This window comes from Leptopilina boulardi, unplaced genomic scaffold (genome assembly GCF_019393585.1).
Source record: "Leptopilina boulardi isolate dan_hultmark-lab unplaced genomic scaffold, ZJU_Lbou_2.1 LbouV2_204, whole genome shotgun sequence".
Classification (NCBI taxonomy): domain Eukaryota; kingdom Metazoa; phylum Arthropoda; class Insecta; order Hymenoptera; family Figitidae; genus Leptopilina; species Leptopilina boulardi.
This window is the reverse complement of record NW_026137757.1, coordinates 248,991-261,737: the sequence shown is the minus strand read 5'-3', so window position 1 is coordinate 261,737 and position 12,747 is coordinate 248,991. Positions and strand designations below refer to the sequence as shown.

Here is a 12,747-nt window from a genome sequence, read left to right as displayed (position 1 = left end):
ATACTCACCCTATTTATTTATTGGTAATTTTTTTCATCATGGTAAATTGTAACCCCAAGGAAGCGTGTCCGTTGTTCCTGGTAACAAGACTCGTTTATCATCTTGCCAGTTGAGAACAACTTTACTTTGTTTGAATGTATAAACTTCATGTTTTTTACTTTTAATAAAGTGCTGATTTTGGATCAGGTTTTCAGATTTTTCAAGAGTGTGCTTGTAATCATTAAACTCTATTCTTTTTAATGTTGAAAATTTCACACCTTTTGCTTTCTTTTTTAACTCTTCATTATCACCCCATAATTTGAAAGCATACAATTTTGATCTCAAACCTATAAATTCGGCTACAATTTTACCATTATTCTCATCTTTCATAAGCCCTAAAACTTTTTTATTTACAAGAGGTATATTATAAATATTATTTTCTGGATAATCAGATGTGTCAAATTTATGTAAATCCCGTCTGATATAATCATAAATATTTGGTACTGTGAAAAAATAAATAAGACTGTCAGTATCAGTATACAGTAATTTTGCATTTTCACCGAAAGTTTTCTTTATGTAATTATAATGGAAGTCGTATATTATTATTTTTGATATATCTAAAATTGTGAATCCTGTGTAAATTGGTTTATTAAACGTCACTTTTGTTTTATTCATTTCAATAATAACCATATCTTTATCGAATACAATACAGCTATGAAAATTTGGTTGAGCGATTAAATTTTTAGCACAATATCTTCCTTCCCATTTTGTCACTAGTTTTACATCTCTATGTTTTCTAATATTTTCCATAGTTTTTCCAAATACAGAGTTATTCATTAATTTATAAAAATTTTTTTCAAATTCATTACTTGACTTTTTTCTACATTCTGTGTTTAAATCAATATATGGCTTCAACCATGATTTTTGTTTAAATTTCAAAACTCTATGTATTTGAATTAATTTCATTCCCAATGATAAATATTGTTTTAAATTTCTATAATGAATTATATATCTTTTCTTTGATAATAAGTTTGGAATTAATTTTGGAAGTGTGCATTTTGGAAGTGGAGGTACATAATGCTCGGGACATAAAGGGAAGTCTTTATGTAAATTATGAAGTTCAACAGGATATTCAAGATCAACCTCAAGAATATATCCTTCTGGAGATTCATCTGAAATATCCAAGTAAAAGTCATTCTTATATTCTTGAAACCATACAAAGTCTTTATATGGCAAATATTCACTCATAGAAGCACCATACTGATTGTTGACATCAAAATACATTATATAAGACTCTAATTCAGAGGGATTAAAATCTTTTTCCATAAATCAATTATTCGCTTTCGCATATCTATTTGAGCATTGGGATACTCCACCTCTAATACCTCTTTCAATGAAAAGTAACATTTCTATATCTGTTAGCAAATCAAGTTCTACGTTTGTATACTTAAGCATTGCATCGAATGCCAAACCTGGTGCAGTATAATAATGGAGTGGATCTAACTTGTATGTTAAGAAGCATGTTTTTCTAAAATTTTCGAAAATGTCAGCTAGAAGTAAAACATCAGTCTTTAAATATAAATCAGAGTATTCACCTAATGTTTTCAAATTAAATGTTCCCCATACTTTACAAGCATGATTATAGTCCTCGTCTGAAATATGAGAGTCATTTAACTTAGAATAAAAAGATTCTTTAATCGGTAACTGACATTCTTCTAATTTCTTCCAGCTATTAATATATTCATAAGGAAAGACCCCCTTTCTTGTCAATAAATTGAATTCATCTAAATTACTACAATATTTTTTTGTGATTTCTTTCTTATTATTTTCAAGGTATGAAGATAACTTTTCTAAACTACTGGGCATGAATCTAAATGAGTCTAAAAATCGGAATTTTATTTTTGTATTTTCTACATCTTTTGTAAAGGAAATGTATTTTTCTTTGTTTATTGGTAATAATTTAATACCACCCTCAAAAGATGTTGCAAGTTCTCTTATAATAAAATGTGCATCATATCCAGACAAGTTATGAAAAATTACTGGAATAACTTGTGAATCTTTATAGTTTACATTACAACTTTGATGTGCAGGACCACGATATTTTCCTGTAAAATGACAATGATCTCGGTGCTTGATGTCATCTTCTTTAAAAGTTTTTTCACATATATGACAATTTGTTGCTGTATTAAATTGCATTTGTTGTGAAAAAGTTAAATTTTCCATTGGAATTATATTTGTAAAATAAGAATTTGCTTTTACAGACAATTGCTTCAATTCATTCATGAACCATTTAATACAATCCGATCCTCGAAATATTTTAAATTCAGAGAGTGATTCATCAAAGTTACAATGTAAATAGAAAGCCACACTTGTCGGAATATGCTTTAGATATGGAGCTGTATTCACGAAGGTATTTGTTACAGGTTCTAAAAGACTTTCAGTGTCAGCATATATAACAAATGGAACATGTTCTTTATTTTTGTAATTTTTAAATTTTAAAATATTATCATCTTCGTTTGGCATAAAAACTCTACACTTATTTAATTTTTCACAATCAGGAGTATGTTTATTAAAAGAGTGCTCATGTGTAAAATGACATAAACATCTATCACAAAACCATATTCTATGACAATTTTTTGTAATCTGTGAACTAACTAATCGAGATAAATCGTTGATTAGTGCAAAATGATAAATTCTCTTGAATTGAAAAATATCATCATTATCATCATCATCATCATCATCATCATCATCATCATCATCAAAGTCAATTTCATTATTTTCAATCATTAATAAGTGATATGTTGGTTCATCTGATTTATATTCACTTAAATAAAGTGGAACAATATCATTTTTTTTATTAATTTTATCAATTCCATAAACGTTAATGGTTAAATTGTTTAGTTTTTCAAATTTTGAAATGTCATTTAGAGAAATAGGGAAATTTATATCACCAATCTTTAAATCAGTATCTTTGAAGTGTGGGTATGAACTAGTGCAAGACACATTACTCTTTGCTGGATAACGTTGGGCAATAATTGACCATAAAAAACAGAATTGATCATTATTTTTAATATTAATAACAGCTCTTTTATTGATTATAAATTGTGGCATTTTTATAAAAGTTGATAATCCAGTTGAAAGAGGAACGTATTTATTAATATTCACAGTTAAATTTAAAATTTCTTTCAAAGACCACCCTGACTCATTCTGTTGAAAATCATCAATTTTAACAAAAAGTTTTTCTCTAATTTCACTCTCAAACCATTTATCAAAATTTGTTGATTCAAGAATTTTTGAATTTTTTGTGTTAAAAAATTTGACATCATCAATTTCTCTACCATTTTCTAAAGCACTATAATTTGCTGCAAAAACAACATTAACTTTCAAATTTCCCATTCTTTTAAAAATTTTTTTAATTTTAGAGATAATTATGTTTTTCGCATCACTAAAAAAACAATCTAAATTTTTATGTTTTAAATTTATTATTAAACCTGTTCTAATTCGATTATTAAAAGCATTCTCGATATCATCCCACCTGATCCATTTCTCATCTTCCTTGAGGCCTAATCTTTGCCTCCTTAGCTTCTTAAATTTCCGACTGTTTGCCTTCAAAAGTCCAATTGTTGATAAAATTTTTCTCTTTTCTCCACATGGTAATGATTTATTTTTTAAAAGTTTAGTAAGTTGATTCACATTTTTTACACTATTTTTAATCCAAAATTTCAGTTCTTCAGGTGTTGTTTTTTTACTTAAAGTTGCTAAAGCAGTATTCATAACCTTCAAAAATTCTTTACAATAGTCAAAATTCATTGTGAATTAATAAAAATTTAACTGTTCCTTGATATTTCACATCGGACGTAACAATACAATGTAGTAATAAGAAATTCTTCCTCACTCTTTTATAGTCATACATTTTTCTCTATCTCTTTTTACTAAATATACTTCATCATTTTCTAAGAGATTTAGATTGAATCATTATTGTCAGCTGATGTGAAAATAAATTAAATTTCGTGCAAAAATTACATCTTGAGAGTTAATAATACTAATAATTGTAATAATTAATAATAATAATTGTAATAATTAATCATAATAATTGTAATAATTAATAATAATAATTGTAATAATTAATAATAATTATTAATAAATAATAATTGATAATAATAATAAGTATTATATGTCTTCTAATTTTATTGTGCTGACATATCTCATATTACACTACAGATGATTCCTCTCTGAAATGTATGTAACTATTTTTATCATCCAAGCAAAAAACCACTCATAACATTAACAGGTGATGTTTTCTTATTCTGATAATATCTGTATAATTATTATTCTATTAAATAATTAAACAATTTATTTAAATATTAAGAAAACCAAATTTATTTGAAAAATATTTTATACTTACCGTATGATCAGGAGATATAGTGAAACTCTGTATGTCAACTTGTACTTCATAAATATACTTATTCGTTTCTCAATTTTGAAAAAAATTTACAAATTTTGAGAGACAAGTTTTTGGGGAATTTTCAGGAAAAATTTTTTTTCTTTGTATCTCTTTAGAAGTTTCTCGATTAGAATGGATTAGAACCATTTTTTATTTCAAATGTCGGTAAATGTCGGTGCAGGAATCTGTATCTAGAACCGGCACTGTATATCTACTCGATTTTTTTCAGAATTTTTAAAAACTATCAAAATTTAATGTATGTTTACTTTCCATTTCAAAGGCAACAATGTTATGTATCTGATTATGTTTAAGTAAAATACTTTACCAAATGCAAATGGTTAAAAGTTTACTTATAGATAAACGAAAATTTAATATATATATACTTATAGATGTTTAGTTAATGTTTACTTTCTTTTTTCTCGTTATTACGCATACTTGTGTCTGGTGTTATTTTTGCAAAAAATTATAATACTGGTTACAATTGTGTATGAATAATATATCGTATCTATATGTATGTGAACTTTTTAGTAATAAAAAATATTTAAAAAGTTGTTTAGTTTGAATAAAAGTGCTTAATTTATGTCGAGAAAAGTCAAAAAATTTGTTGAACTAGTGTTGAAAATAAACAAATAAAAATGTTAATAAAGATGATATCTTCTTTAATATTTGTCTATTTCATTATCTCGCGTATTTATAATCATGTTTATTTCAAAAATTATATTAAACATTTTAACATAGCTTACAGTTATACTATGATAATGTTTAAAATATAATTTTGATGCACCTTTAATAACTATTTTTTCAATTAAATAGTGAATCTTCAATTATTTCAGTGAAACGATTTTTAAATTTACCCGCCATTTATGTCAACTAATGATATCACTTGCAGCTTAAGAGCAACCTAAACTTATTGTCCGTAGATAGCTAGTTAGGTCAGTTGCTTAGGTTGTTTCTTTCTGCGCAGCGAACCCTGGTTCAATCCCCCGTCCCTCCAAATTTATTTCAAAAAATACAGGTAGGGTAGAATTTCCTACTTGAGGGTTTCCTAGTAGGTTTTAATCGGTTTAGCAACATGAGGCCTAGCGTTATCATGCAGCAAAATAACTTTGTCGTGCATTTCCTCATATTGTGGACGTTTTCCCTCGTAGCTCGGCTTAAACGCATCAGCTGTGTTCGGTAACGAGCCACTGTGATGGTTTCGCCAGGATTCAAGTTCATAGTAGATGATACCAAGTTGGTCCCACCAAATACACAGTATTTACCTTTTCTACATACCTATTCTGCCGTTGGAGCAGTTGTTCGCACATGACAAGTCGACGTTTGATGTCTCTCGGCTTCCATACGTAGGGCACCCAATTTCCTTGCTTTTGTATCATGTCTAAGACTTTCAATCGGTGTGAAATGGATTGCTGAGTGACACCTAATGATGTTGCAAGTTCTTGTTGTGTCTGACATGAATCTTCAGCTAATAAAGCCTCCAATTCAGTATCCTCGAGTATCCTCAAACTTTTTTATCCCTCCAGTACGCTCCTTTTCTTTAACATTGAAATTACCACTTTTATAGCGTTGGAACCACTCGCGACACGTTCTTTCACTTACAGAGGCATCTCCATAAGTGTCAACAATCAGTCGATGTGCCGCAGATTTTTTTGAATTAAAAGCAAAAAGCATCACTTCTCGCAAATAACGCTTATTTGTCATAAATGTTGAGACGCATGATTTTTCCCAAAAATTAAAAAGTTCGAAATTTTAATTGATCGAATTACTTTAAGTCGATATTTTATTTGGTCGAAATTCTAAAAGAACGACAGTTATGAAAGTCGACATTTTATTTAGTCGATATTTTATTTTGTCGAAATTCTAAATGATCGACATTTAAAGTGGTCGATATTTTATTTGGTCGAAATTTTGTTTATTCGAAATTCTAAATGATCAATATATAAAGTGGTCAACAATTTATTTAGTCGATATTTTATTTGGTCGAAATTTTAAATGGTCGACATTTTATTTAGTCGATATTTTATTTGGTTGAAAATCTAAATGCTGGATATTTAAAGTGGTCGACATTTTATTTAGACGATATTTTATTTGGTCGATATTCTAAATTATCCACATTTAAAGTGGTCGATATTTTATTTGTTCGATATTCTAAATGATAGAAATTTAGAAGCATCGAATTTTATATCCATCGAAGTTTAATTTGGTCGATATTTTAAAAGTTCGACATTTTTTTAGCTATACGAGTTTCCTCTCTATGTTGTTATTATGATTTACATCAATAATTTTAATGTACTTTACCAACAATCTACGTAGAAAGGAAACTCGTATAGCTAAAAAAGTGTCGAGCTTTTAAAATATCAACCAAATTAAATTTCGATGGATATAAAATTCGATGCTTCTAAATTTTTATCATTTAGAATATCGAACAAATAAAATATCGACCACTTTAAATGTCGATCATTTAGAATTTCGACAAAATAAAATATCCTCTAAATAAAATGTCGACCACTTTAAATATCGACCATTTAGATTTTCGATCAAGTAAAATATCGACTAAATAAAATGTCGACCTTCATAAATATCGGTTATTGAAAATTTCGACCGAATAAAAAATCGACTAAATAAAATGTCATAAATGTCTATCATTTAGAATTTCAATAACTTCTTAACCAGAGCTTCAAAACGAGACCAAAGCGGAGTTAATATGCTAAAATTTAAAAAAGTTATGATTTTTGAAGTAGATGGAACATATATGTCCCACCGTCCATTAAAGGGTTTCAACAGAGTTATAAACTTTTAAAAAAATCATGTTTTAATGCCAATTTGGCAAGTGGTCTCTCAATTTTGACAAGTAGTGCGTATGTGTAATTAATGGACTTTATAAAAGGAATATAATTTTTTTAAAGTACTATGAGTTCAAAGATAACACTCTCATAACGGAACTTGAGTTTCACGCTCGGAAATTAGATAGATATAATAATTAGGGCGTTTCACCGAAAACTTTTTTTCGGTTTTCTAAAACCTTAACCTGAAATTAGACTTTTTTGACCCACAAAATATGTCAGATTTTTTCAAATTTTTTTAGAGGTCGCTATTTTGATTTTTATGCAAAATTTGTGCTTTTTATATTTAAAAAAAATTTATTTTTTATTTTTAAGTGTTCAATTTTTTTAAAACTATGCATTTTAGTGCTAGAGGTTACCAAATTGGTAAAAAATTGTTCAAACTTGAAATAAATGTTTGAAGCTTATTTTTATGACCTTAAATGAAAAAAATCGGTCTCCTTCAGGTTTAAAGTTACTTTATTTTAATTTAAAGACTCTTAAAATATGTAATTCGTTTTTAGAATGTTTAAATAGACAATATCCCTGGGGTAAAATTCCTGTATCAAACTAAGTAAAAAAAAAGTTGATCGAATCGAGCTGTAACTTGCACATAGTTTAGTCCTAGGGGTAAGTAATTTTTTGAAAAATTTAAACAGTGAATATTTGAAGACTTGTAACTTTTATACAGAAAGAAGAAGAAAAATTTGACCTGTATGTTTTTGAAAGGTTTTTTCCTGCTCTTTCGAATGGTGCAAAAAAAATTTCAAAAAATTCATATTTTTACCCATTTTTTTTTAAATTAAAGTTTTTTCGAATTTTTTTTGAGTTCGGTCCTTTTTATTTTTTTATTTATTTTTCTTTTGAAAGCTAAAAATGTGTATTTTCACCACAAAAAATATTGAGATGTCCTATTTTGTTATTTTTGAGATATTAATTAATTACTGTTAATAAAAAATGAAATATTTCACAAATAAATAAAGTTATGGCAATCCTAAAGGTACCAATTGAAAGCTGGCGTAATTCCGCATCCAACGAGCACTATATGGACTATTTTTGATTAGAGGATTTTTTATAAACAATTGCCATGTTAGCCAATTGTTTATTAACAATCCACTAACCCAAAGTACTTCATATACACTGAGTAAAATGTTTAGTCAGAGCAACCAAAATTTGGTTGGGCTAACAAAAAAATTTTGTTGGTATTTAAGCAAACAAACTATTTGTTTGAGTCAACCAAAAAATTTGGTGGAGTGTTTTTTGTTGGCATAACAAAAATGTTTGGTTAGCTCAACCAAATTTTTTTGTTAGGTCAACAAAAATGTTTGGTTGATCAAACAAACAGTTTTTTTTGTGAAATTAAAAATTTTATTCTACCTTATTTCTTTTCTTTTTATCTTTTTTATTTATTTCATTATTTATTTATTTTCAATTTAACATTGAATTTATATTTATCGAATTTAGATGGGTTTAGATGGGAGATGCAAGTAGCGAAAAGGGACACAATAAAGGGAAGGAGCGCGGGAGGGATGATCTCAGGAGTAAGGGTAGGGATAGAAGAGATAAAAGAAGAGGAAATATACCAGAAGGAAGGATTCATGGTAAGGAGGATGAAGTTTGGCAGGGAGAGGTTAACAGTGGTAGGAGTTTACAGGAGAAGGGGGGAAAGAAAAGGATGGAAGGTGATGGAAGACTGAATGGAGAAAGGGAAGAATGAAAAAGTATTAATAGGGGGAGACTTCAACGTGTGGACGGGGGAACTTGGAGGAGGAGGAGAATGGAATGAAAAAGAGAAAAAATATAATAGAAAGTCCAAACATAAGGAGGTGGACAATGAAGGAAGAGAAATGTTGAGTTTGATAGGGGAAAGAGGGTGGTCAATTTGCAACGGGAGTGTAGAAGGTGATGAGAATAGGGAATTTACGTTTGTGGGCAGGGGGGAAACAGTGATAGATTATGTGATAGCAGATGAGAGGACAAGGACAAGGATTAGAAGAATGGAGGTAGGAAGCGAGGTGGACTCCGGTCACTTCCCGTTGATAGTGGAGTTAAAAGAGAGAATGAAGAAGAGGAAAGCGAGAAGAGGCAGAGACGAAGGTGCGGTAAGGGAAGAGAAAATGGGAAAATGGAGTTTGGAAAAGTTGGTGGAATTTGAGAGGAGGATTCAGAGTAGAGGCAAAGAGTTGGAAGGAGAAGAATGTGTGGACAAGAGATTGAGAAGACTGAAGGCAGTAATAGAAAGCGTTAGAGCGGATATGAAGGAAATGGGAGGAAAAAATGAGAAAAAAGGCTGGTGGAATGAGGAGTGCGAAAGAAGCCGAGAGTAGCTGAGGAGATATATAAAAGAATGGAGGAAAGGGAAAAGAAGGAGTATAATAAGATACATAAGGAGCATGAGAAGTTGGTGAAAAGGAAAAGAGAGGAAGCAAAAGTAAGATTTATGGAAGAGGTAGAGAAGGCGATAGAGGAGAGCAAAGAATGGGAAATGATTAATAGAGAGAGAAGTAATAGAAAGAGGGTGAACAGGGAGATCAAGCTCGAGGATTGGACGGAGTATTTCAAGGGATTAAGTGAAAAATGGATAATAGAATAAGAGGGGAAGGAAGGAAAAGGGGTAGGGAGATAGGGCTAAGTGGAATAAGCAGGGAAGTGGTGGATGCAGCTATAGGGAGATTAAAGAAGAACAAGGCAACAGGAGGAGATGGAATTGAGGGAGAATGTTTAAAATATGGAGGGGAGGTAATAAGGGAGGAAATGTGGATTATAATAAACAAGGTATGGAAGGGTGAAGGATGGCCGGAAGAGTGGAAGACTGGCTGGATAGTGCCAATAGTAAAGAAGGGGAGTGGGAAGAAGGTGGAGGATTACAGAGGAGTAACGATGATGACAGTGGGATACAAGGTATATGCGGAGATACTCAGGAAAAGATTGGAGGACAGGGTCTAAGAATTGGGATGTATTCCACATAATCAGACTGGATTCCGGAAGGGAATGGGGTCAGTGGACAATATTTATGTTCTGAACTACCTGGTGAACAGGAATCTTCAAAATGAAAAAGGAAAGTTAGTTGCTTTGTTTGTGGACCTGAAAGCGGCGTTTCCGTCGGGGAACAGGGGGGTATTATGGAGGGTTTTAGGAAAACTAGGATTGGACCAAGGTCTAATTGAAAGAGTGAAGGAATGTTATGAGGAGACAAGAGAAAGAGTGAAAATAGGGGAGAAATTAGGAAAGGACTTTTGGTTGGGGAGGGGTCTGAGACAGGGGTGTCCGTTGAGCCCATTATTATTCAATTTGCTGATGGCTGACTTGGAAGAAAAAATGAAGAGGAGAGGGAAGGGAGGAGTTATGCTAGGGAAGGGAAGAGTATATACGTTGGCATATGCAAACGATGTGGTTTTAATAGCTGAGGAAGAGAGTGGTTTGAGATTGTTGATGAGAGAGTTTGAGTTGTATGTAAGAGAAAAGGACTTGTGGATAAATGTGGATAAAACAAAAGTTATGAATTTTAGAAAGAAAAGAGTGAAGGATAAGGAAGTATGGAGTATGAATGGGAAAAGTGTGCAAGAAGTGAATGAATTTTGCTACTTGGGATATTGGTTTAAATGGAATGGAAGTCAGGATTTGAATGTGAGTAGGAGGATTGAGAAAGGAGGAAAAGTGATGAAGCAAATATGGGAGATTAGGGAAAGAAGATTAAAGAATGATTGGAGGAAGAGAATATGGTTGTTTGATGTGTTGGTATGGTCTGTGATCAGTTATGGTGTTGAAATATGGGGATGGAGAGAAGTTGAGAAATTGGAAAGAATGCATGAGAGGTTTCTGAGATGGACCATGGGAGTGGATGAGAACAGTCCGGGATATATGCTGAGAGAGGAGTTGGGTAGGGAAAAGCTGGTAATAAGACAGAGAAGAAGAGCGATGGGGTTAGAGGAAAAGCTGAAACAGGGGAAGGGGAGTCAGGTGGCACAGATGTGCTGGGCATTAGTGAAGGAAGGAATAAGGAGAGGAAGAAAGAACATATCAAGATGGGAAAGAGGGAGAAGGGAGGCTATAGAAGAAGGAAGAAGATGGAGTGGAGTGGAAGGAGATATAAAAGATGGATGTATCAGAAAGGATATTCAGTAAAGATGAGAGAAGATTTTTGGATCCAGATATAATAGATGGTACAGAATGGTAAGGGGGGAAGGGTTACCGGGGTATTTGAAGAATAAAAAGAAATAGGATGAATGGAATAGAGTGTGCAGGTTCAGAATGGGTGAAGGTATGAAAGAATGTAAGTATTGGATGGAAGAGGGTAATAGAAAATGCAGAATATGTGGGTATGAAACAGAGAGCTGGGATCACGTATTGGATAGATGTGTGGGAGGAATGGATGAGGAAAAGGGGGTGGGGGAAAGAGTATGTTGGATTTTGGATGAGAATGGACAGGGTGAAAAGTGGATGAAAGGTTTAGAGAGAATGAGAAAAGAAAGAATGGGGTTGATAATTAAAGGGTGGGCGATTCTTTGGGGACAAAGCCGAAAGGGCATTTGAAACTGGAAACGGAAGCCCTGGCACAATGGCGGATTTAGAATTATAGGTCAAGTTTTGCGTTTAGTTTTAAGTTTTTGCGTTTAGGATAAGAATTTTTGTAATTAGGTTAAGGTATGAAATGTATTTTAAAGTCTCGAACCCTGCGTATGTAGGGAGAGTAAATTATCGAATTGAAATATTTGTGAACTTTGAAAAATCTCATTTCCGCCTAGGATCGAACCTCTGTTTTAAAACTGAAAGTCGGGAGCTCTGACAACTGGACTACCCATCCTTGTAAGAAATTTAAACAAACTGTTCTCTTAAACTATAAGCTGAGATGGAATCAAATTCCAAACACTAAATTTTTTTTCTCAGTGTAGGGCTCGTTGGATGCGGAATTTTCTCAACTATTATTTAGTAACGTCAGAATTACGTTTCCTTTATTGGTTTATAAAATATTTTTTATTAACCTTAACAGTTAATTAATTAACTAAAAATGGTTAATATTATATAAGTCAATAAAAAAATTTTGAAATATATGTTTTCCAAATGTTTTTTGTGCTCTTTCGTTTCGTGAAGAAAAAATTTCAAAAAATTCAAAAATTGACCCTTTTTTCTGAAAATCAAAATTTTTTAAAACTTTTTTTTAAGTTTGGTTCTTTTTATTTTATTTTTTTTTTGAAGTTAAAAATGTGCATTTTTACCTCAATAAATATTGAGATGTCCTTTTTTGTTATTTTCGATATATAAGTTAATTAATTAATTAATCTTAATAAAAAGTTATATATTTTATAAACCAATAAAGGTATCGTAATTCTGACGTTACTAAATGAAAGTTGACAAAATTGTTAATAAACAATTGGCTAACAAGGCAATTGTTTATAAAAAATCCTCTAATCCTAAATAGTCCACATGGGGCTCGTTGGATGCGGAATTACGTCAGCTTTTAATTAGTACTGTTAAAGACGGATGTTAATTAACAAAAAAAAA

At 31.1% G+C, this 12,747-nt stretch overlaps 1 protein-coding gene across 1 annotated transcript; it reads left to right on the top strand.

Annotated features, from left to right (window-relative positions):
- Positions 1 to 10,542: 10,542 nt before the first annotated feature.
- LOC127278503 (uncharacterized) lies at positions 10,543 to 11,370 on the top strand. The gene has a single exon (XM_051300237.1). It carries the CDS (start codon positions 10,543 to 10,545, stop codon positions 11,368 to 11,370), a length of 828 nt encoding a protein of 275 aa, XP_051156194.1.
- The last annotated feature ends 1,377 nt before the right edge of the window (positions 11,371 to 12,747 follow it).